Here is a 26,360-nt window from a genome sequence, read left to right on the forward strand (position 1 = left end):
GCATTCAACTCTCTTCCCTGTGCAGCTTTTCCACCCAGCCAGACAGACAGCTCCGAGAAGAACTTCTTGATTTGTGAGTAACTGAAATGGTCTGTGTAATTTGGGTGAATTGCGGTAAATGGAGCACATTCTACTATGTGTGTAATTTGGGGTTATGGAGCTAGGGAACTATTAGAGTGTGCAATTTTAGTTAGCTAAATGTTGGTGTAGCTACATTGATGTGTTTCAAATCATATTTTGGTGAGGGTAGCAGTGTAATTTGCTTTTCATTGTCTTTTTTATTGGGAAAGCAATGAGGGATCAGGATTGAAATATGTTTGCTCTCATCAGTACAAAAACTCACTCTTCAGCCTCACACTGACTAGTTCACTGCTTTCTCTAGCACTCTCTAGCTGACACACACACATACAAATATATGCACACACACGCACACATATGTGTAACTAACTGGACTAACACAAATTTCATTTGTGGAGTTTCTTTCCTTCTTAATGCGTTTGAGCCAGTCAGTTGTGTTGTGACAAGGGAGGGTTGGTATACAGAAGATAGCCCTATTTGGTAAAAATCCATATTATGGCAAGAACAGTTCAAATAAGCAAAGAGAAACGACAGTCCATTGTTACTTAAAGACATTTCTTAAAGTGCAGTCGCAAAAAAACATGAAGCGTTATGATGAAACTGGCTCTCATGAGGACCGCCACAGGAAAGGAAGACCCAGAGTTACCTCTGCTGCAGAGGATGAGTTCATTAGAGTTTACCAGCCTCGGAAATTGCAGCCCAAATAAATGCTTCACAGAGTTCAAGTAACAGACACATCTCAACATCAACTGTTCGGAGGAGATTGAGTAAATCAGGCCTTCATGGTGGAATTTCTGCAAAGAAACCACTACTAAAGGACACCAATAAGAATAAGAGACTTGCTTGGGCCAAGTAACACGAGCAATGGACATTAGTCCTTTGGTCTGATGACACTGGTGGCAACTCCTTCAAGACTGTTGGGAAAGTATTCCAGGTGAAGCTGGTTGAGATAATGCCAATAGTGTGCAAAGCTGTCATCAAGGCAAAGGGTGGCTACTTTGAAATATATTTTTGATTTGTTTAGCACTTTTTGGTTACTACATGATTCCATATGTGTTATTTCATAGTTTTGATATCTTCGCTATTATTCTATACTGTAGAGAATAGTAAAAATAAAGAAAAACCCTGAAATGAGTAGGTGTGTCCAAACTTTTATATATATGTATATATATATATGTGTATGTATATGATGCTTCATTAAATGAGTGTTTAATCCACACCAATCTGTTTCTGATTTAAAATAATTTAGATCAGAATGTGTAGTAGCCCAATTTGAAGTATAATTTTCAGTAGCAGTATCCCCCATTGAATAATATTGTATGTTCATGTATTCCACGATACATTATAAAGACGGTTCCCTTCTGCTTTACACCTTACAATGTTGATATCTCGGCCCATGCACCACACCCTATGTTGATATTCTGAATAGATAGATACTTTATTAATCCACAACATCCAAGGTTATTTATCAAAGATGAGTTATGTCTACACAGCCGTCTAGAGTGAAACAGAAAACATTAGCGAGATGTTTTCCTGAAATAGAAAAACATCTAGTTTTTCCACTTGTTGAGGACGCAGTAGCAGCATTGGAGGAGGAACCGCAACAATTTTTTTCTGCTCTCTGGTTGACTGGTTCTTATTATTAGCACTGCTTCTCTCGCACTGTAATAGAAAAAAAGGAGAACCAAGGCACTCTTCATAGCGCTCTTAAAAGTTCCTTTATTGCTATGGCATGTTCAGTGGAACAACTTTTAAAACTCTGACTCGTTTCGGCATGGCTTTCGTCCAAGGAGTGAGGTTGTTAGTTTGTGTCTGTGCTTAAGTTCCTATTAGCCCCACAGCAAAACCACAGAACCAACAGTTTCATTGGCAATTTCCACTCTGACTCGCCACAGCTCTCAAAAACACCTGACTACTGCACAATGTGACAGGAAGCGGTTTTATGTCTGTTTATATCCCACCTGAAACCATGTTCCCACATAAATCACAACCACAGGGACTCTAGACACGTGGTAGGCAAAGGAATGAGCTGTAATACTGCTTTTAACATAATGTGTGTGATTATGTAACTTGTGAGGGAGGACAATAAAGTTGTATTGTATTTGTATTTGTGTGGTTATTATCATGTCATAATAAGGTCATTGACTGATGTAATTACATGGAAGTTTATATATTGAACAGATTAATACTGTTAGGTTTCTTTTTGATTTCAACATCTACTCTTCTAATGTCAAATGAAAGGATACAGTCCATTGGGCTAATAATTGTTATTAAATATTTCCCTGGTTATTTCCTTGAAATTAACCCATAAGAGCATGCATGTGGAAATGGACAATTGGCACTTCATATATTTTTGTACTGATGTGTGATATTTGGTGTTCAAAGAAATATGTATCGGAAGGAAAGTATTCACTCAGGTAAATTTATTAAATGCAATATAATTTACCAGATCTTGAAGTCTTTAAGCCAAGGCATGAGTAATTTACATTGATATACAGTTCTAACAGTCCAATAAAACAAGTGAACAGCATGTCTGAAAATGATGCTTTTATAGATTATAGATTATAGAGCCAAAAACTGCATGATGATTTTTCTAGTTGAAGTGGCTGACTGTAACATTATGAAAACCCATCTATGATGGGTCAAAAATACAAAAAAAATAAATGAATCAGAAGAAATTAAGAACTCACAAAATAAAATTCAGGTTTATTGTCATACAAGAAATTCACACATACATTAAACAGGCCATAACAGACAGCCATTTAACAGACAGAAAATAAACCTATTTTCTTTGGCCTTGCCATCTCATACAAACCAACTTTGTATGGTACAACTAAAGTACAATTACAAAGTTACTGGAATGCTTTGAATTTAATTGTTTTCTAAAATTTGTACAAGTTTGTGTTGAGATAGCATGGCATGGTCAAACCACAAGTAAAGTCTATTTCATAGAGAAGCATCAACTTCAAAGCACCGTTTGGTAACCAGAGATCACTGTCGAAAAATGGCTGACCTCCTAACAATATGTACAAAAATATAAAATGTAAATAAAAATACAAACAAATTCTCATTTTAAAGTACTGTATCTTGTTAAGAAGGTAGAACTTTGACGTCTTGGGTTTTCTAAAAAAATTGCAGTTTGGTGTGTGTGTACACGGACGTTGAACTCTACTTGATGATGACCACAGTTTCCCTCCAAAACGCTCGGCGGTTAAGGAGAGAGGTTGCAGCAGCTTCCAGCGGGTTGAACACACAACTCTTAATCATCGTCGGTTTTCTGCTTCTTTGTTCCAACATCATCCTGCAAAGAACACGTCAATATGTGATCAGTCATTTGAGTTTCTACATGTAAATGCAATAGATAGATTCAAGTTGTTGCATTACCTCGTCATCATCATCATCATCATCTTCTGCCGCCCTCTTGCCTGCACGACCCTCGACTTCATCGTCATCATCTTCTTCATCACCTTCAGAGAGGAAGACAGGTTTAGATTCTTGCAGTTACAGTTTATAACACATAGAGGGCGCTCCAACAAAACAATTTCACAGGCAGACTGCCTCAGACGCAAGCAAATAGACATCACTGCCACTAGGTGCATATGTCAACATGTAATGGATACTCTGTCATCCTAGCATTGTGAAAGACCAGATCACTTACCCTCAGCATCATCTTCCTCATCCTCCTCCTCTCCCACATCATCCTCCTCCTCCTCTACATCATTGTCCTGATCACCATTCTCCTCAGCCTCCTTTGGAAAAACAACACAATGCATCCGATATGTTTGTCTCCAGGGAAGAATAAATGTTGGATGACACTATTATTTCGAAGTGAAAGTAATAACCAGATGATATCTTGTTAGTAATAAAAACAAAAGAAAACATGAGTTTCCTCAGATTTACTTCTACAAAAACCTTTCTATAAGGATAATGAAGAAGACAGGTGAGAACAGGTGTAAAGAAGCTGATGGTTCCATCTTACAGGTAAAATGGGGAAAAGGGTCTATTAAAGCTAGTCTTAAAGGTGAAGTCTTACAGCTTTTCCATTGGCTGGGGTGTCTTTTCCATTTTCTGCCTCTTCAACAAGCTTCTTCTCTTTCAGGTCCTGGGGAAAGGTGATAATGAGAGACTATGTTTGAGTCATCTGTTGTGTGTCACATGGTGGATAAAATATCTATCACAGGTTCAATCAAGGTTTCCCGCCTTCAGATTTATTTCTAGGGTTGGGTGTGGTTTTGATGACTTCTACCTAAACGAGCAGAAACGAGAATGTTGTCACACACGCGCACACACGCACGCACGCACACACACATACACACCCCCTCTCTATACACACCCCCTCTCTAAACCTGTGAATGCTTTCGTTTTTCATTTGAAATGCAATACTTTGATCCTTAACCTTCTATTGGTTGCTTTTCTGCTCTACTCCCCGCCAACTTTTGGACATCCTGACACCATGATGGAGTTGAGTGCAACGATAACTGTAGTTCAGTCAAGGAACCATCTAATGGGACGCTATGAAGACACGCCCGGAAAAAGACTACAATTCCCGTTGAACCCTGGTAGGTTATTTTAACACAGCCAATAAGAGCGTGCAAACGAACGCTACCAGAAGGAGGCTGACTAAATTAACTCCAGGGAAGTGAGACAATAGCGCATAGAAGGGATATGCGTTTGATTGACTTTCCATTCTACAAATGAAGACAATAAGGTTTGTAATCAATCAAAAACCATTCTGATCGGGTGTTGGTGTTGCAGACTATGCAGGCCTTTCACTTGAAGGACAAAAGCACTTTTTCCAGTAGCCCTTTTTAGTGCCCAAAATAAAATAAAGATTTTCTTACCGTCATTAGTTTTAACATCTTCCTATAAGGACATCTATTCTTGAATTAGTCTGAGTAATGCTGAGCCCATACGCCGGTAAGCAGCTACATCTCCCTGTACCCTCCACCTTCAACAATACATTTACATGCCCATATTGTTTTGTAGCCTACCTATAGGCAACTACGCACAGCGGCGCCGCCGCTCCAACAGAGAAGGAACCAAAGCATACTTTTCATCCTATAGGCTAACAGAGAGACATCAACATACTAGCTTTGTTTTATCATCACCGGGGATCGTTTGAGCAGCATATGGTCCCTTGTGGCTCAGTTGGTAGACCATGGTTTTGGGTTCGATTCCTACGGGGGACCAGTACGGCAAGAAAGTACGAAACCTCACTACTGTTATTCGTTCTGGATAAGTGTCTGCTAAATTACTAAAAGTGTTAAATGTAAGAAGTAGCGCGCCATTGGTTCAGCAGGTAGAAACTATGCCTTCAAGAGGCAGTGCTGGTTTGTCGTGAACGCCCCCCCCCCCCCCCCCTCTCTCTCTCTCTCTCTCTCTCTCTCTCTCTCTCTCTCTCTCTCTCTAAATAGGGTTACGCTGTAAAGGAGCTTGTGTGTGTGTGTGTGAGAGAGAGAAAGAGATAATGGCCACAGTTCAACTTTTCGCTCGCACTCACGTCCGACACTGGTTATTCCTATCGTTATTGGCGCCACCAAAGCCCACATATACACTCAACTGATGCTCTTAAACCGGAGGCTCCGGAGCTCCGATCGAGGCACTGTCACATTGCGCGCAGACAAGCCTAGTGGAATGAACACATCGGGTGGCTTATCCATGTCAATACAGCCGTAAATCACTCAACATTAACACTGAGCTTTAAGACAGGCGCAGCTATCATTACTCCGTTTACAGTTATGCAAAAATAATTACGCTCTTAAACCTCCCTCTCTAGATCATCTCGTACTTAGGTCGGGTATAATTGTTTTATGTTGGTTACGTTATTTAACATTTACGCGCTGTTTAAATCCCTATCACCTCATTCTGTATTCTAAAAGGCGCGATGCTTTTATGCCCGAGCCATTCCCCATAAACTTCTATATCAATATCATATACTCCATGAAACCACCTCCAAAACAATGGGATATATTCAAGTAGCAAGTTATGACAGACCGGTGCGTGGTACAAAATCGGAGAATGGATCAATAGTCACTATAGCAGCCGCGATTGCGTCCGGTAATTGCAAAGTAGCCTATGATATTAGATGCAAACAAAGGTAATTAATCAAAACGGTAAACCAGACGTGCGTGTGTGATTGAGTTATTCAAAAGAGCTTTAAAATCGGTGTTCAAGTGAACGGACACGTTAGCATAAACAAAGAACCGCGCGCAGACTGTTATACTCCGGGCAAAAAAAAGGCATCGCTTGGCGTGTATGTTTCAATAGACTAGTGAGTGAGTGCAACTTTCGATAAATATTGTTTGGCTACATTTGATCTAATATGACAGAGATCTCCAATAAAACTGTTTCCATTCCAACATCCGCAACAGAAGACACATCCAACGCCAGTTAGGTTTAATGAAGCTCGGCTAAACACTTGTTCCAGCTTCCGATAGTTGTTCTCCATTCAAAATATTTAGTCCGGAATAGATTTAAATGAAAGAAAGTGTAGAAGTTGTAATTTATTCAACACTCAGGTCACAAATTGCCGTCCACTTACCTTGGCAGAGATCTCCGTACTAGTTTCGACTTTTGCGTCAGCCATGTTTCTGTCTTAGCCTAATGTAACAAATGTTGGGACCATAAAAAATATTTATAAATAATGATACAATCCACTCAGTCCGACCACTGTAAAAGAAAAAAAGACAGCCAGTAGTGCCAGTGGCATATGGCTCGATAGGGGAACCTTTAATATACAGTTCTGGGTGGAGTCGGGGGACGGCCAGTGCGTTATGATTGGTCCATAATTAGGAACATTTGTAGCCCGGATTGGTCCGAAGGGAACAATGGACAGTATTTTCAGAGAGGCGCTCACGCCCCCTAAACAGTCTCTCCGAATCATTGCTTTGACGAGTAGCTGTCCGTCCCACCGCGCTGGGATCGATGACCCCCATAGCATAGGCTCCTCTCTGTCAACGCAAGATTACATCAAATCAAATTTTATTGGTCATACACATGGTTAGCAGACACATGGTTAGCAGATGTTAATGCGAGTGTAGCGAAATGCTTGTGCTTCTAGTTCGGACAGTGCAGTAATATCTAACAAGTAATCTAACAATTTCCCAACAAAGACCTAATACACACAAATCTAAAAGGGTGAATGAGAATATGTACATATAAATATATGGATGAGCAATGGCGGAGCGGCATAGACAAGGTGCAATAGATGGTATAAAATACAGTATATACATTTGATATGAGTAATGTAAGATATGTAAACATTATTAAAGTTGCATTATTTGTCATTGTTTAAAGTGACTAGTGATCCATTTATTAAAGTGGCCAGTGATTGGGTCTCAATGTAGGCAGCAGCCTCTCTGAGTTAGTGATTGCTGTTTAGCAGTCTGATGGCCTTGAGATAGAAGCTGTTTTTCAGTCTCTCGGTCCCAGCTTTGATGCACCTGTACTGACCTCGCCTTCTGGATGGTAGCGGTGTGAATAGGCATTTGTCAAAGTGGACGATTCTCGGGTCAGTATGTAATATATGCCAATATTCAATTGCAACTCCCACATAGGATATGTCCAATAGTGGACAGATGGATTCAGTTCTAGACTACTGCATTGGGCAACATATAACACACACATCCGCAGTTGTTATATGTAATAACACATCAGTCATTACTTAAAACGTTTATGTAATGTTTATTATATGAGGTGTTGCTGGTTGACCCTGCGTGCACTTTCATTTGACTGATAGACGGTCTAGTTTGCTAAAATACATATCTTTATATTCTGTATATGAATTAATGCAGCCTAAATAATGTAATGAAGAAATCTATCTCTCTCTCTCCCTCCGCACCCCTCCCCTTCTCTATCTACGCCCCTCCCTCTCTCTTCTCTCTCTGTCTTTCTCTCTCTCACGCGCGCCCTGGAAACCGAAATGCGCGCTTTTCCGCAAGCTTCCCTTTCCCGGCTCAGCCATTATTGTGTGTTTGTGTGAGTGAAGGTCGACGCCACCAATATTTACTTCTGAAAGATGTTTAGAGCATATTTGTTGGAGGATCCATTGTTTAGAAATAGCAATCAGTCAGGAAATTCATTAATATGCTACTTTATGCACATACTTTACGCACACTGTGCAGAAATTTGGCACAAAGAAAAAATGAAGTCATAATGAATTTAACCTATAGCCTACTACACCAAGGAGTCAAGGACTATAAAGATATAGAAAAAAGCTAAAAGGCTCGCACATTATCAGAAAACAAATGTAACAGTGTTGCATAGTGATTCCTTTTATGCATGTGTGCACCATTGAAATAAAAGGAGATACTTACCTCACCAAGATGGCTTTTTCCAAGTACCATATGTCGTCGTGATTGTAAAAGAACTAACCTCATTGGTAGATGAACTGGAGCAAACATAAACCTGACGCTTTGCCCCCATGGATTGGATAATCCGACTTTCAATCAAATGTAGTACTCCACTAGGGGTGTTTGCAAAACCTAGAGAGTGTGGAATTATTTATTTAAAACCCGCAGTACTGGATAGCACAAAGTTACTAGATGTGGACATATGTTAATTAATGATTTTGAATAAAGAATGTATTTTAAATGGCCTATTGAGACAGTTGGGCTATGCACCATATAGTATGATCCCATTGACATAGGGCACTGATGTCAGTAGTTAGTTGCTACAGTTGTACCTAGGGTCATATTTATTAGGCATTTGCACTTAACAATATTTGTGGTTGTTATTTTCTGTAGTGAATAAAATAGGAAAACAGAGAATGGAAAAAAGTTTTGTGTGTTAACAAAAATATTCTACATTTGCAAAGAACTCTGACTGCATGTTTTCAATCTTACATGCTGTAAATGTGCGCTAATGTGTGGTATGTATTCAATGATCAAAGCAAGCATGTGTTAAATTTGTAAGGAATTGTAAGGCATCTGTGTCAGGTTGCTGTGTGTTACGTTGTAGAAATGAAAACATCTCTTCCTAAGGAGGCCCCTATGGACTCTACATGCTGTGACCTGCAGAGAGGATCCAGTCCTGGATGGGAACATGTGTGTTGTCCTGTTACAGAGATGGGATCTTATCTCACACGGGCACGTACATAGTACGTACAGTACACACACACACACACACACACACACACACACACACACACACACACACACACACACACACACACACACACACACACACACACCCTTCTCTGTGAATGGATAACCACTTAAGTGTTATTACAGTATCGCTCCATGCCCTGGAGTTTCTAGATGACATTCTAGATTAGTTTCTGTAAACACTCTATAGAACTATGTAATTTATGTGAGCAATTACGTGACCATTCTGGATATGCTACACACATTAAATTACTATCTGTGGTAGAACAACATAAAGAAAAGCTGTGTGATTGTCAATGGGCTGCCTGCCTGTCATATTTAACATCAAAGTGTCCTCACAGAGTTACTGTATCATCTTTCTGTGCTATTGTTACCACAGTTACTCTCTCCTCTCTCCACTTCGCCCTCTAGTGGAACACTCAATACACTGGAGGAGCTCCTCAAACAGATGGGAAAATAGCAATGCAGTCCAACTTTTTAAGATTGACCGAAAAATGTGAGTTCTTCATTTGCCGCTATCTTATAGTTTTGATATAAGTATCTACAAAGCATATTGAAAGATTGTTTTGGGCAGACAGAATCATTGGCTTTCTCACCTACACAGCATTGCTTTACAGTAATCAACATAATTGTAGCTGTTCATGTTCTGCAGCAGTATTGGGTTTGATGTATTCAGTAATTTCAGGGGACTCTAGAAATGATCCTGTTGCAAATTCTGTCTAGATCTGACTATTACACATTAATAACACATGTTTGCAATGGTGAGCAGTATGCAACAGCCTCCTGAAAATAAAAACCAATTCGATACATTTGATTTGTCACCAAGGGGTAATTGTTACTAAGTATGACTATACGGACAACAACAAGAAACAACAACAGATTACATAAGGACTACTCCACACAGCCAAAACCATATACTACAGACGAACAATACATAACAAACAACTGATAAGAAAGTGCTCACGTGCTCTCTGTCTCAAAGAGTTATCAGCAGTTGAGTATGTGTGCTATCTATCTGAATGAAAGCCTTTATCAGAATATTCTTTCAGAGAAACGAGATTGTGGAAACACCTACAACAAACAACACATGCTTGTGTGATCATTCATATAACTATTTATAAAAAAAATAGTTCTATGTAGTTCTGGCTAGTTAGTGGCCATTTTATGTCCTGTATTACTGTCTATATTATTCTGTTGATGAGAATGTATGAGAATCAACTGGAAACCCATAGGAAAACTGTTCAGAAACACACGCACGCACGCACGCATGCGCGCACACACACACACACACACACACACACACACACACACACACACACACACACACACACACACACACACACACACACACACACACACACACACAGTATTGATGATGAGCTTTCTTTCTCTACTATCTCTATTTGATTTCATACAATTTTGAGTGTACAGTTGAAGTCGGAAGTTTACATACACCTTAGCCAAATACATTTAAACTCAGTTTTTCACAATTCCTGACATCTGATCCTAGTAAGAATTCCCTGTCTTAGGTCAGTTAGGATCACCACTTTAATTTAAGAATTTAAGAATGTCAGAATAATAGTAGAGAGAATGATTTATTTCAGCTTTTATTTCTTTCATCACATTCCCAGTGGGTCAGAAGTTTACATACACTCAATTAGTATTTGGTAGCATTGCCTTTAAATTGTTTAACTTCGGTCAAACGTTTCAGGTAGCCTTCCACAAGCTTCCCACAATAAGTTGGGTGATTTTGGCCCATTCCTCCTGACAGAGCTGGTGTAACTGAGTCAGGTTTGTAGACCTCCTTGCTCACACACGCTTTTTCAGTTCTGCCCACAAATTTTCTATAAGATTGAGGTCAGGACTTTGTGACGGCCACTCGAATACCTTGACATTGTTGTCCTTAAGCCATTTTGCCACAACTTTGGAAGTATGCATGGGGTCATTGTCCATTTGGAAGACCCATTTCCGACCAAGCTTTAACTTCCTGACTTATGTCCTGAGATGTTGCTTCAATATATCCACATAATTGTCCTCCCTCATGATGCCATCTATTTTGTAAAGTACACCAGTCCCTCCTGCAGCAAAGCACCCCCACAACATGATGCTGCCATCCCCGTGCTTCACGGTTGGGATGATGTTCTTCGGCTTGCAAGCCTCCCCCTTTTTCCTCCTAACATAATGATGGTCATTATGGCCAAACAGTTCTATTTTTGTTTCATCAGACCAGAGGACATTTCTCCAAAGAGTACGATCTTTGTCCCCATGTGCAGTTGCAAACCGTAGTCTGGCTTTTTTATGGCGGTTTTGGAGCAGTGGCTTCTTCCTTGCTGAGCGGCCTTTCAGGTTATGTCGATATAGGACTCGTTTTACTGTGGATATAGATACTTTTGTACCTGTTTCCTCCAGCATCTTCACAAGGACCTTTGCTGTTGTTCTGGGATTGTTTTGCACTTTTTGCACAAAAGTACGTTCATCTCTAGGAGGCAGAACGCGTCTCCTTCCTGAGCGGTATGATGGCTGCGTGGTCCCATGGTGTTTATACTTGCATACTATTGTTTGTACAGATGAACGTGGTACCTTCAGGCATTTGGAAATTGCTCCCAAGGATGAACCAGACTTGTGGAGGTCTACAGCTTTTTTTCTGAGGTCTTGGCTGATTTCTTTTGATTTTCCCATGATGTCAAGCAAAGAGGCACTGAGTTTGAAGGTAGGACTTGAAATACATCCACAGGTACCTCTCCAATTGACTCAAATGATGTCAATTAGCCTATCAGAATCTTCTAAAGTCATGACATCATTTTCTGGAATTTTCCAAGCTGTTTAAAAGCACAGTCAACTTAGTGTATGGAAACGTCTGACCCACTGGAGTTGTTATACAATGAATTAAGTGAAATAATCTGTCTGTAAACAATTGTTGGAAAAATTACTTGTGTCATGCACAAAGTAGATGTCCTAACAGACTTGCCAAAACTATAGTTTGTTAACAAGAAATTTGTGGATTGGTTGAAAAACAAGTTTTAATGACTCCAACCTAAGTGTATGTAAACTTCCGACTTCAACTGTTTATGTTTGTAGACAATTCTCCATACTTTTCGGAAGATGTCATTTTGTGGATGTTGACTGACTGTAGAATTTTATTGGATTGCTCGAGACATTTCACATAAGAGGTGCAAGGATGAAAGAAAAGCAAGAGTCTGATACAGGTGACTGACAGGTTCTGGAGAATTATGCCATTGCTACCCTGTGAAAGTAACCGCCCCTTTCGCTTTACTTCCAAATTATTGTCCCCTAATTATATCAAATGTGTGAACATTTGTGAAAACATGGTCATAAAGCCTATATAAGTTGTTATCAATAAAACGTTACAATAAGCTGCAGAGTGTTCGATTTACCTACTGGGGGGCAAAGAGACCCCAGCACCACTAAAACCATTGACAACTGTGTGCCGTTATTAAGGTAATTGTTAAACAAATGTTAACTATTTGGTTGTAATATATAATCTCTTGAAAAGCATAGTCAACTACAAATTTCAGATCATTCATGCAAAACAATTGTGCACATTTAGCTCTATCGTCAGAGATATTTAGCAAGTAGGCCTAACTGCATGCTTTTCATGATCAGTAAACATCAATTCATCATGTCATTTCAGATATGTGAGTGTAGCTCACGACGTCTCTCAATATTGGCCACCATTAATTGGATATTTGAGTGAAATAAAATAAAAGTGAACTATACTTGAGTGGTTTAGGTTCATTTCTCATCTTTTGTGGGCACTGCCAATCAAGCAAATCCACGGTGTCATCAGCTGTCCGCGTGGCTGGTCTCAGACAATTCCGAAGGTGAACAAGCCAGATGTGGAGGTCCTGGGCTGGCTTGGTTACACGTGGTCTGTGGTTGTGAGGCCGGTTAGACGTACTACCAAATTCTCTTAAACACCGTTACAAGTGGCTTATGGTAGAGGAATTAACATTCAATTCTCTAGCAACAGCTCTGGTGGACATTCCTGCAGTCAGAATGCCAATTGCACACTCCCTCAAAACTTGAGACATTTGTGGCATTGTGTTGTATGACAAAAATGCACATTTTAGAGTGGCCTTTTATTGTACCCAGCACAAGGTGCATCTGTGTAATGATCATGCTGTTTAATCAGCTTATTGATATGCCACACCTGTCAGGTGGATAGATTATCTTGGCAAAGGAAAGAAATTCTCTAACAGCGATGTGAACAAATTTGTTCACAACATTTTAGAGAATTAAGCTTTTTGTGCGAATGTAACATTTCTGGGATATTTTATTTCAGCTCATGAAACATGGGAAAAACACTTTACATCTTAAGTAAAAAAAAAATTCAGTGTATACATACAGTACCAGTAAAAAGTTTGGACACACCTACTCATTCCAGGATTTTCTTTATTTGTACTATTTTCTACATTGTAAAATAATAGTGAAGACATCAAAACTATGAAATAACACATATGGAATCATGTAGTAACCAAGAAAGTGTTAAACAAATCAAAATATATTTTATATTTGAGATTCTTCAAAGTAGCCACCCTTTGCCTTGATGACAGCTTTGCACACTCTTGGGTGGTCCTTTCACAGCAGAAAGAGTGGGACAAGAAACTGCACCCATGTGCCTTTCTCTCCAAGCGGTTCTCGCCAGCGGAACTTAACTACGATGTAGGCAACTGGGAGCTCTTGGCAGGTAAGTGGGCCCTTGAGGGGTGGAGAGGGAAACCTCATCCTTTCATGATCTGGACAGACCATAAGAACTTGGTCTCCATTCAAGAAGCCAAGAGGTGACCCTGACCCCTGCGATCAGCCCGTTTCCGAGTACTACAATGGGAACACTCCTCTAAATTAACTGGGCATCCAGGGGTTAATCGGACACTGGAGTTCTTGAGGCGGAAATTCTGTTGGCCCAACATGATTGAGTATGTGAGATCCTTCATTACGGCCTGCTCCACCTGTGCCCAAAGCAAGTCCTCAGGACAGCGACCGGCTGGGTTGCTCCAACCTCTGCCCATCCCCAGCCGGCCCTGGTCCCACCTGTCCGTAGACTTTATCACAGGGTTACCCCCCACCCAAGGGCTTACCACTGTCCTGGTGGTTGTTGATCGGTTTTCCAAGGCAGCCCATTTCATCGTCTTACCCATGTTTCCCTCAGCGAAGGAGACCGCTGATCTCATGATTACCCATGTCTTTCGACTACACAGACTTCCACAGGACATTGTCTCGGATCCTGGGCCCCAGTCCGTCGCACGGTATTGGAAAGCCTTCTGATGCCTGTTGGGGGCGTCGGTGAGTCTCTCCTCAGGGTCTCTACTCAGGGACCCACAGTCGAATGGGCAAGTGGACCAGGCCAACCAGGAGCAGGAGCAGTTCCTCCTCTGTTTCGTCTCCACCCAGGCCAGCAACTGGAGCAAGTTCCTCATCTGGGCAGAGTATGCTCACAACACACTGCTGAACTCTGTCACCGTTCGAGTGTCAGTCCCCCCCCCCCCCCCCCCCCACCCCCTCCCGTTTCCTGAACAAGAGGCCGAAGCGGGGGTGCCATCAGCCGAGGCATTCATTAGACGATGTCGTTGCACCTGGATTAGAGCGCGATCCTCCTTGATCTGCTCCTCTATCCGACACCAACACCAGGCTCCTCCAACCGGGTCAACAGGTGTGGCTGTCTACCTGTGATCTTCCCTTAAAGGTGGACTCGCGGAATATCACTACACGCTATATTGGACCATTCAAGATCGCATCAACCCGGTCACCTATCTCGTCTCCAGCTTCCCAGGTCTATGAGGGTCTGTCCATCCTTCCATGTCTCCCGTCTCAAGGTGGTAAGGACCAGTCCCTTCTCTCTCCCCACACCTGCCCCTCCGCCCCCTCGACTTGTTGATGGTCGCCCGGCCTACACTGTCCAGCGTCTGTTGGAGGCACCCTATAGTACCTGGTGGACTGGGAGGGCTATGGCCCGAGGAGTGGGCTTGGGTGCTTGCCCGGGATATCCTGGATGCGGGACTTGTTTGGGACTTCAACCAACTACATGGTGCTCACCCTGGCTCCGCGGCTGGAGCCGCTCCCAGAATGAGGGGTACTGTCATGGTTCCACCTGTCACCACATTGCGACAGAGACCGTCCTAGAAACATTAACGACACTCAGGTGTGTCCTATTTACTCATTATGAATTCCCTGTAAAAAGAGGTGTGTTTTCTGTTGTCCTTTGCAGAAGCTTGAATTGTTTACCGTGTGCATTCGTTTCCTGAGTGAGCTTGAGACTTAGTGTCTGTTGTTTTGCAAGTGTACTGTGATCCTGCGGCTACCATTTTCCAATAAAGTATTATGTTTATCCTTAACGACTGATTCTTCGTCTGGTCTCTTCTCTGCACCTGGGTCCAACCTCACCACATCACAGAAAGCTCCAAGGCTACACTGCTTACACCTTTCCACCCCCTTCAAATCTGCAAACATCAAAGGTTTAGGGCTAAGGAGAAGTGGTAGAGAGTGAATTGGGACCCAGATTTATTTCATAATCACATAGTCAGTTTTGCTTTTGGGGTCGGCCAGGTACGGAAACAAGCATCTTGCATATACCGCCTTCACAAGTTTATGGGGGATTGGCAATAAGATTTCCAATAATACATGAAGACAAAACATTGATCTTAATGTTTTTAAAACTTAATGGTTTACCCATGATCCACCAATATCTTGATCATATCACATGGTAGTCAGGAAGCGGCTCTGGCTGTGTGAGTGTGTGTGGGTGTGTGTGTTTATACAGTATGTGGGTCTGTGAGTTTGTCTCCCTCTGTCTGTGTCTCACCTCAGTGGCTGGGGAGTCCTGGAGGAGAGGGGAATTCTCCCCAATTTCATGATATCCAAATGCGATCCAATTACGATCTTATCTCATTGCTGCAACTCCCCAGCGGGCTCGGGAAAGGCAAACGTCAAGTCATGCGTCCTCCGAAACATGACACACCAAACCACACTCCTGAACACCCGCCTGCATAACCCGGAAGCCAGCTGCACCAATGTGTCTGAGGAAACATACTCATTGGTGCACCGCCCTATGGGACTCCCGGTCACGGCTGGTTGTGACACAGCCTGAGATCGAACCCGAGTCTGTTGTGACGCCTCAAGCACTGCGATGCAGTGCCTTAGACTTCTGCACCACTCAGGAGGCCCCTGTCCTGTCTCTTTATCAAAGCTAGCTAAGCTACAGGCTTGTCTGCCTGCCTTAGAGGGAGCAGATTGTTCCACGATAGTGAGGCTGTATACTGTAGCTCATATTCCTGGAAGGAGCAGATATGTGCTTTGTTTTTTACATTACATTACATTACATTTAAGTCATTTAGCAGACGCTCTTATCCAGAGCGACTTACAAATTGGTGCATTCACCTTATGATATCCAGTGGAACAACCACTTTACAATAGTGCATCTAAATATTTTAAGGGGGGGGGGGGGGGGGGGTTAGAAGGATTACTTTATCCTATCCTAGGTATTCCTTAAAGAGGTGGGGTTTCAGGTGTCTCCGGAAGGTGGTGATTGACTCCGCTGTCCTGGCGTCGTGAGGGAGCTTGTTCCACCATTGGGGTGCCAGAGCAGCGAACAGTTTTGACTGGGCTGAGCGGGAACTGTGCTTCCTCAGAGGTAGGGGGGCCAGCAGGCCAGAGGTGGATGAACGCAGTGCCCTTGTTTGGGTGTAGGGCCTGATCAGAGCCTGAAGGTATGGAGGTGCCGTTCCCTTCACAGCTCCGTAGGCAATCACCATGGTCTTGTAGCGGATGCGAGCTTCAACTGGAAGCCAGTGGAGAGAGCGGAGGAGCGGGGTGACGTGAGAGAACTTGGGAAGGTTGAACACCAGATGGGCTGCGGCGTTCTGGATGAGATGTAGGGGTTTAATGGCACAGGCAGGGAGCCCAGCCAACAGCGAGTTGCAGTAATCCAGACGGGAGATGACAAGTGCCTGGATTAGGACCTGCGCCGCTTCCTGTGTGAGGCAGGGTCGTACTCTGCGAATGTTGTAGAGCATGAACCTACAGGATCGGGTCACCGCCTTGATGTTAGTGGAGAACGACAGGGTGTTGTCCAGGATCACGCCAAGGTTCTTAGCACTCTGGGAGGAGGACACAAGGGAGTTGTCAACCGTGATGGCGAGATCATGGAACGGGCAGTCCTTCCCCGGGAGGAAGAGCAGCTCCGTCTTGCCGAGGTTCAGCTTGAGCTGGTGATCCGTCATCCACACTGATATGTCTGACAGACATGCAGAGATGCGATTCGCCGCCTGGTTATCAGAAGGGGGAAAGGAGAAGATTAATTGTGTGTCGTCTGCATAGCAATGATAGGAGAGACCATGTGAGGATATGACAGAGCCAAGTGACTTGGTGTATAGCGAGAATAGGAGAGGGCCTAGAACAGAGCCCTGGGGGACACCAGTGGTGAGAGCGCATGGTGCGGAGACAGATTCTCGCCACGCCACCTGGTAGGAGCGACCTGTCAGGTAGGACAAAATCCAAGCGTGGGCTGCGCCGGAGATGCCCAACTCGGAGAGGGTGGAGAGGAGGATCTGATGGTTCACAGTATCAAAGGCAGCAGATAGGTCTAGAAGGATGAGAGCAGAGGAGAGAGTGTGGGCAGAGTGATCATGAGCGATCATAGAAAAGGAAAACATCTAATGGGTGAGCACTATTGTGTGTAAAGCGAGAAATATTACAATGTTAGGAGGAAAAAACTGTCTGGCTTGTGGGAATTAGTAGTAGATGTTCTAACAATACATTATTGTCTAATAGGCCGGGACCAGCATCCAGCAGCATCTGGATGGCATCACTGGAAGTCAACAGCCCTATCTGCTTGACGTGGGGCCCTAGAGAATGAGAATTCACGCCTACTTCCTCATGATCGACAAACATACGGCACCTTCTAAGGCATCTGGCTCACTGGGCTGTTTTCATTCGCTTTTCAAAGCTCACTTTGTATTCGGTACCTCATACAGTCAGAGTCTGGTAAACATGTACACTTTTCTACAAATGACAATCTACGACATTGACGTTGAAACAACTAAGGTGAATCCAGGGTAGCAGAGCTGAGGGCCAGAATGTTGCATTAAACAGATCTGTTTGGAAAATGGAAAATCCTATCAGTGTATTGAATTCTGAAACCAAAAGGTTGAAATATTTCTCAGAGAAGTGGGAACTGTGGATCCAGTTGAATATGTCCTTGGCACAAGATTTGAACCACTGTAACATATAACCAGGTTATTGATACAGATGAATGTATGTACATACGCATTTTGCAGACGTTAGAGTCTTTATAAAAATGCACACATAAACGAAATGTTCCAGCCTGTGGATGGTCCCAAAGAAAGTCTACCTTATGACTTAAATGATGGAGCGTTCATTGAGAATCATGCTCTATTCTCAAAAGAGAAATGTGCGAAACAAACTCAGCTCCTCTATGACGACCTTGAAATTCTTAGATGTGATGGGTGTTAAAAAATGTCATTAATTACAGTACGTTCATGCAAGTCAGAATTTTTCAGTTGATATCATGCATGACATCTTGGAGGGTGTTGGGCATGAGGTGAAATTGTTACTACAGCACTTGCAAAACGAGCATTTAACCTAAAAAGAAATTGACATGAGAATATCGAGCTTCAACTATGGTTATATGGATAGAAACAACAGACCCCCTGCAGTGAAGTTACTTCAGGGTTACAATGATTTGGGCTTAAATGACATTCAGTCTTGGTGTCTATGCAATCTATCACTTATCTTTGGTGACTTGGTGTATCCAAATGATCAACACTGGCATTTGCTGTTTTTGTTGCTTCAAATAGTGGACATTGTATTTTCTCTAGTGTTATCAGATGGTTTTACAATCTATTTTAAGCACTTGATTGCCGAACACCACAGATTGCTTAAGTATTTGTTTCCAGGAAATAGGTTGTTACCCAGGCATAATTCTATGGTGCGTTATCTGAGATATATTAAGAAAATCAGCCCAATTCTCCATAGCTGGTATATGTATAAGTAAAACACAATAAAAAAAATGTAACTAGTGAAAAGCTTTAATACATAACTAAAACATTGGCCAAGAAACACCAAAGTCACATGGCATACAACTAGCAAACGTTTGACCAAGATAGATTGGATATTGATCCAGGGGAAATAGTGTCCTTCAATGTAATGGAAGGAGCTCATGAGATAGCAAACGCACTCCAGGTATCTTCTTCCACTAAGGTTTTGAGTGTAAAATGGGCCAAACATCAAGGGAATGTTCCTGTGAGGGTGACCTAATGTTACGTAGAGGTTACACTGAGTGTACAAACATTAGGAACACCTGCTCTTTCCATAACATAGACTGACCAGGGGAATCCAGGTGAAAGCTATGATCCCTTATTGATGTCACCTGTTAAATCCACATCAATCAGTGTAGACGAAGGGGAGGAGACAGGTTAAAAAAGGAATTTTAAGCCTTGAGACAATTGAGACATGGATTGTGTATGTGTGGCATTCAGAAGGTGAATGGGCAAGACAAAATATTTAAGTGCCTTTGAACGGGGTATGGTAGTTGGTGCCAGGTGCACCGGTTTGAGTGTGTGAAGAACTGCAATGCTGGTGGGGTTTTCACCCTCAACAGTTTCTCATGTGTATCAAGAATGGTCCAGCACCCAAAGGACATCCAGCCTACTTGACACAACTGTGGGAAACATTGGCGTCAACATGGTCCAGCATCCCTATGGAATGCTTTCAACACCTTGTATTCCATGCCCCGACGAATTGAGGCTGTTCTGAGGGCAATATTCGGAAAGTGTTCCCAATGTTTGGTGTACTCAGTGTATACTGTTCAGACGTGGTTGTTCGTGTTAAAGTTCATTGTGAGATGCTAATATTTCATGAAATCCAATCTATTCTGGTAAAAGATGACAACTTACTGCTGGTTACCTTTGCTTTAGATGCGTTTAAAGCTGTACGGACAAGAAAGGTGTTATTATGGTGGTGATGATTCAAGTTTGTTTGTGGTCCCGCACTGCTTCATGCAATTTTTTTCCCACACTTGTACTTAGTACCAGAACAATTGTACATATTTGTACATATACCTACAGATGTCATGTAGGAAGAGTACGGAATCGAAATGCCATGCCCCTGTGGGTAGAAATTCACCCACGGAGGCAAGGGGTGTAGCCTTCAATTTGTGCTGTCCTGATTGCTTTTGGTAATGTCTGTTAATGCTCTAGAATGTATTTTATTGCAAAGATTGTACACAATATAACTACTCTTGTCTGGAATTAATTTTGTTTCAAAGATCATACACCAGTCTATGCAAGTACTGTTTGGGCTGTTTTTGGCATCTCATGTAATAAACAAATCCTGTTATGCAATATTTTGTGTTGACTGATTTATGGTAGTAATATAATTTTTATGTGTTTACCCTGATAAGAGTCAATATATTTAGTATTATGAGTCAGAGTAAATGTGTAATGACACTGGTTGGAGTAAACATTACTCTAAACAATTTACTTTAGAATACTGAACAACACCGCAGAGAGTTAAAAAAGTTATTTTCAATGAATACTGTACAGAGTTAGACACAATGACGCAGAGTTAAATATCAACACTAAATTGAGCAAATACACCTCTGAAAAAAGAACTCTGTTGCCAGAGTTGCCAGAGTTGCCATACTTTTTGGACTGGGACCAAATGTTATCTTTGGCAGAGTCAAATTTTCTTCAAATTCACTTTGTCATTTTACTGTGTAGGATGATCATTTGGCTGATATTAACTGTCGTTGGTTGGTATAGATTACAGACTGGGGCATGCACGCCAGCAAGAGATGTGGAGAGTGACAGAACCTGTGATGGTGACCTAAGCTAACGTAGAGGTTACCTAGAGTGTAGCTAGGTCATAGTCTATGACTAAAAAGGGACATAGCACAGCTCCACACACATACTGTATACATTTGAAGATGATCTCTGGGCTTTTGATGGACAGTAAAAGGATTGCAGAGAAGGTGTAGCTGATCAAGCATGGTGCACAAATACCACTATCTCACAGTCAATCTCCAGCCATCATAAACGATCACATACGGTATAGCAAGTTTACCATCCTAAGGTGTCTCTTGTTTGCCATAAATGGCATATGTTCTTATAGGGATGTTGGGATTACTGCAGTTTCCCAGACCAATGCATGAGACACCTCAGCATGAAAGCTCATTCTTCACATGCAAGTTCAGTTTAGGTGTCACATGTCTTGACCAGAAACACACCATACTAAACAGTCTATTTAGTATTCTGTACAACCTTATAAAGCACCCTGGAATGTAAACTACAGTATGGAGATAGCATTGATCAGAGTGAAGAGGAAGAAGAAACTCCTCTTGGAAGTCACTACAGCCAGAGGGCTCTGTTGAGAACATGACTTCCTGGTCTAATACTAATGAGACAGTGGATAGGCCTCAGAGTAGCCCCAAGGTCACACAGAGACTTCCACTGTAACGCCGAGGTATGTTTGAAGAGAGAAAACAACATTTACATTTACATTACATTTAAGTCATTTAGCAGACGCTCTTATCCAGAGCGACTTACAAATTGGTGCATTCACCTTATGATATCCAGTGGAACAACCACTTTACAATAGTGCATCTAAATCTTTTAAGGGGGGGGGGGGGGTTAGAAGGATTACTTTATCCTATCCTAGGTATTCCTTAAAGAGGTGGGGTTTCAGCACTTCTTCTATATGTATGGATGGTGGATGTGGCAGACACATTTCCTTCCAGTCTGTGTGTTTGTTTGCTCCCCTGGAAACCAGTTCAACCAGTGGTTTATCTCAGTTATCTCAGTGTATGAGACTGGTTATCCTATTGGTCAATACCTATCAGCCAAGCTTTTGTTTAGTGGGTGCATTATTTCAATAGGTTTTCACTCATTAAGGAGTGTGAGTGTGTGAGTTTGCGCATGTGCATGGGGGTATGTTTGTGAGTGGTGATCCCCCATTCATCTTCAGGCAGTATTCAGTGTGCTTCTAGGCCTCTGGCCCCTTTGTCCAGGTCTAATTCAGTGTGACACAAATGACACAACGAAAGGTCTTTGTTCCCATCAGCCCGCTTTGTATCACTGATGCTCCCCCAAGATACTGATCGAAGGTCAGTTTTGTGTTGATCCTACACTCTTAGAAAAAAAGGGTTCCAAAAGGGTTCTTCGGCTGTCCCCAGCAGAGAACCCTTTTTAGTTACATTTACATTTTACATTTTAGTCATTTAGCAGACGCTCTTATCCAGAGCGACTTACAGTAGTGAATGCATACATTCCATACATTTTTTTTTTTTCTGTGCTGGCCCCCCGTGGGAAACGAACCCACAACCCTGGCATTGCAAACACCATGCTCTACCAACTGAGCTACAGGTAGAACTATTTGGGGTTCAATGTAGAAGCCTCTATGTAAAGGGTTCTACATGGAACTTAAAAGGCTTCTACCTGGAACGTGTGGCTCAGTTGATAGAGCATGGTGTTTGTAACGCCTGGGTTGTGGGTTCAATTCCCACAGGGGACCAGTATGAAAAAAATGCATGAAATATATGCATTCACTACTGTAAGTCGCTCTGGATAAGAGTGTCTGCTAAATGACTAAAATGTAAAATGAACCAAAAAGGGTTCTCCTATGGGGACAGCCAAAGAACCCTTTTAGGTTCTAAACAGCCATTTTTTTTCTAATAGTGTAGATCTGTACCTAAGGGCAACTTTTATCCATAGTAAGCCTACCACTGATCTCACAGGCACAGGGTAAGCCCAATAGGGGGACAGCCTAGCAAGCCTCCTAACTTGAACAATACATTATGTAAAACTACCTTACCCACAATGACCTCACAACAAGTTCTAATGATTTGTGTTTACAGGATTTGGATTAAGTGAATTTAGGTCACTCTCATAAAAGTTCTGTTTCATGTTGTAGGCTACCTTAAGAATCATTGTGTAACATGAATCCTGTCTTTGTTGTAGACCAATAAAAATGACAGAATAACAGATAAAGGACAACGCATCTAAGCAGAAAGTTTATTCGACTCCCTCAAAAAATGTGGATTTCCATGCTGAGGGCCCAGGTGGCGCCCCTGTGTAGTATGAGTGAGTGAAGCGTTTAAAGCCACAGCACCAGAGAGCCAGGCTCACTCCTCTGCTTAAACTAAGAGGGACAGGTAGGTAGAATTGAGAACTGACTGACTCCCCTCAGTGGAATTAAAGGACTTTATCAACATTAACAGGCTACTGCCCTTGGTTTTTTTAGCACGAGATAAATCATGTATACTTTGTGTGTTCTTGGGATGGAATGGACAGCCACACATTGTTACAGAATGTTATTTCATTAAACGAATGCAAAGGTATAGGATAAGTCACATATACTTCTGATGTTCCGACTAAATCAAGAACCTCACAAAGAAAATATGAAACACAATACAAAACCGTTATAGTGCATTGATATGCCAGTAGATGTTTTGTATCAATACAAAAGTAATGCTTTCCTGTGCAATGCAGTTTAACCACTGATTAATATGCTTAGAAATGTATGAAAAAGACACAGTGTAATGCATAATGTAGAATTCCAGATCGATACGCCAGACACAATGCATTAGAGTAAATGCAGAGTTAGGTTATGGTGCACATATCATAAAGAGCATGGTATAACAGAGTAATAATGTTCTATTTTATAATCCACAGGTCCAACTGGATGAAAAGCACTCCAGTTCTAGCACATCAGTACCTCACATCAACCATGTAGATAAAATATTTACTCCGTAACGGTAAAGTGCAAATCTTTGTGTGTGTGTGTGTGCGTGCGTGCGTGCGTGTGTGTGTGTGCGTGTGTGTGCGTGTGTGCATACGTGCATGTCTGTGTAGCACCACAGAAAGGACTGAAACTCTGAGGGACTCTCCAATTTTGAAAGAGGATCTTCAAAGTCAAATCATCCAGTCATGCAGACCTAAGTCTTGGCCTCTGATCAACACTCTCAAGTCACTGCCTAACCCTATCTGGCTCTGTGAAAGCGTTGTACTGGCTTGAATAACTGACATACAGCTCTGTGGTGTAAGTCCCTTTTGTCACCAATAGGCGGCGCTATCATATGTGAGTTAAAATCTGCAAAGAAGCTTCGGCCTCAAAGGCCGAAACAAGTAGCAGTGTGTGGAGGGGGTGTGGAGTAGGATCATGAACAGGCTCACACACGCTCACTAGCCCCCCTGGCCTCTCATGTCCCCCCTAGAGCTTGTTACCCCCTCTTGCCTCCCTCTCCCCTCTCTCTGCTCTCCCCCGGTCTGTTCTCCTTTAATTGCTGTGGCCCCCTGGATCTGGATCTCACACAAAGCCTGTCCTCTCTCCGCTCTCCCCTTTCCCTCCCTTCTACCCCTCCCCCTCGTCCCCATTCTTCTGAAACACCGGGCAGAGGCCCCGAGCTGCAGCTCACATAGTTAACACAGTCAACAGCCTTCTAAAATAGTCAACATAGCCTTAAACACTGCTAACTCTGTCTAAAACACAGTTAACACAGCGACCTAAAACACACTAACACAGCTTATAACCAATGTTCCATTTTTGAACAATTTTATGTGTCTGAATGTTCAAACTCTGCCTTCCCGGCGGGCCCAGAGAGCAAATCTAGTGCACTATAGGCCTACCGCTGGCCAATAGGATGGCTTAGATGGCCATGTCTGCAGTAATGTAGCAGGCATACAAGAAAGCTACAGCTAAGTTGATCCTGTGAGATTTCAAAATGTTAAAAACCATGACTAGAGAGAGACTGTCAACGAATACAGTAAAGCGATGCTGTTTTTATGAGTGAGATCATGTTTAAGTTCTTACTCAGCACTGTCAACACTTTGTATTCAACACTTTTATAAGTCATAAAATGTTAATTCTTCCTATTTCCACTCAGCGCTACAACAAGCACTGCAGCAGTAATGAAGGAGTAGGAAAGTGTATACATAGGCTTGCGCTGTTGTTATTATTAGCGGCTTGGGTCTTTTTTTATATTGCAGAATATTTCACTTTCTCTGTTTATAGGAGTAACAACATGAATTTGTGCATGGGGCAGAAATAATGCGGTGCGACTCGAGTTTCGCCGTCAGCTAGAAGACAGTCTCCCTTTTTGGTCAGTGGAGGAAAGGGAGAGTGGAGGGATGTTGAGAAGCGGACCATCAGTATGCTGCTCTCTCCCTACACTGAGACTGACCATCAGATGCAGGCATCATCAGCCCAATAAAATAAAAATAAAAAGCAAATTATTTAAATGTATGCTCAGCCAGCTGTGCTTCACCAGTAATACAACAACGGGTCTATTACCGATGTGATCATATAGCCTACCTCAAATGATGAAATATTATTTTTTTAACCCTTGTGTGGGGTTCATGTTTTTGTTATTCACCCAATGTTCACGGGTCTGATGGACCCACAACATTATTGGATTTTTAAAACAATACAGCCATAAAAATGTACGTAAAAACTTAGATGTTGACATATCAATTACAAGCAATATAGACAGCATACATGGTTAATATTTGCTATTTACCTCTGCTAGATCTCATTTATCAATAAAAGCTCTATTCGTTTTTTTAATAAAATGTGATTTTTGTAAACAAAAATCAATTATAATCAAGACATGGGTGGAATAAATCATGTTTATCTTGAACAAGGTTTTCATCACTATTGATGTTTATTGCTTTGAACTGAACAAATTGGAAGGACAAATTTCACATACAGTGTTTTATGGAAATGATAAATGAGCCCCAATGAACCCAAATTAAGGCCGGTCTACACACCACATGAGGGACAGAGTTTTACTGTGTGTGTGTGTGTGTTGCAAATGTATTTCTTGCACTTGTTGCATGTGTACTGTGTCTTCCTGTCCTTGGTCCACACACATCGCAGCACTTCTTCTTGTTGCTACCTGCTGCAATCTAGAATGATGAAAACATTTAGTTCAGGAATGTTACTAACATCTCAGTCACTCACATATATAGTTACAGCAGGCCAAGGTAAGAGAATCAGACACACACACACACACATGCAACAACATCACTCACACTTGCCGTGTTTTTGGAGAGATGGACCAAACTCATTTACATGCATACTTTGGGGTTCTTATCCTTGCTAATGTTTTCAGATCCAATGGGGAATCCACAGAATCCCTGTGGGATG

At 42.0% G+C, this 26,360-nt stretch overlaps 1 protein-coding gene and 1 long non-coding RNA gene across 3 annotated transcripts; one reads left to right on the top strand and one right to left on the bottom strand.

Annotated features, from left to right (window-relative positions):
• Positions 1-2,756: 2,756 nt before the first annotated feature.
• LOC106583964 (uncharacterized) lies at positions 2,757-6,824 on the bottom strand. 2 transcript variants are annotated; one of them, XM_014168687.3, is made up of 5 exons: positions 6,620-6,824; positions 4,112-4,180; positions 3,737-3,827; positions 3,463-3,545; positions 2,757-3,379 (listed from the first exon to the last, which is right to left on the bottom strand). In XM_014168687.3, exons 1-5 carry the CDS (start codon positions 6,662-6,664, stop codon positions 3,338-3,340), a joined length of 330 nt encoding a protein of 109 aa, XP_014024162.1. In that variant the 5' UTR covers positions 6,665-6,824; the 3' UTR covers positions 2,757-3,337. The 2 variants fall into 2 exon arrangements, with proteins under 2 accessions (XP_014024162.1, XP_014024161.1); XM_014168686.3 differs by lacking the exon at positions 6,620-6,824 and adding an exon at positions 5,167-5,390.
• Positions 6,825-7,483: 659 nt separating this feature from the next.
• LOC106583965 (uncharacterized) lies at positions 7,484-20,542 on the top strand. Its single transcript, XR_001323660.3, has 4 exons — positions 7,484-7,588; positions 9,060-9,175; positions 9,594-9,678; positions 17,970-20,542. It is a non-coding gene; the product is annotated as an uncharacterized LOC106583965 (long non-coding RNA).
• The last annotated feature ends 5,818 nt before the right edge of the window (positions 20,543-26,360 follow it).

The sequence above is a fragment of the Salmo salar genome, chromosome 23, assembly GCF_965601325.2.
Source record: "Salmo salar chromosome 23, fSalSal1, whole genome shotgun sequence".
Classification (NCBI taxonomy): domain Eukaryota; kingdom Metazoa; phylum Chordata; class Actinopteri; order Salmoniformes; family Salmonidae; genus Salmo; species Salmo salar.

What these genes read in the sequence shown, in the direction of transcription:
- LOC106583964 (XM_014168686.3), bottom strand. Translation starts at nt 5,238, where the DNA reads ATGGTCTACCAACTGAGCCACAAGGGACCATATGCTGCTCAAACGATC. An exon ending in CCCCAGCCAATGGAAAAGCT is followed by an intron (nt 3,828 to 4,111) that starts GTAAGACTTCAC and finishes GTTTTTCCAAAG; the next exon opens with GAGGCTGAGGAGAATGGTGA. An exon ending in ATGATGATGATGATGACGAG is followed by an intron (nt 3,380 to 3,462) that starts GTAATGCAACAA and finishes TGTTCTTTGCAG; the next exon opens with GATGATGTTGGAACAAAGAA.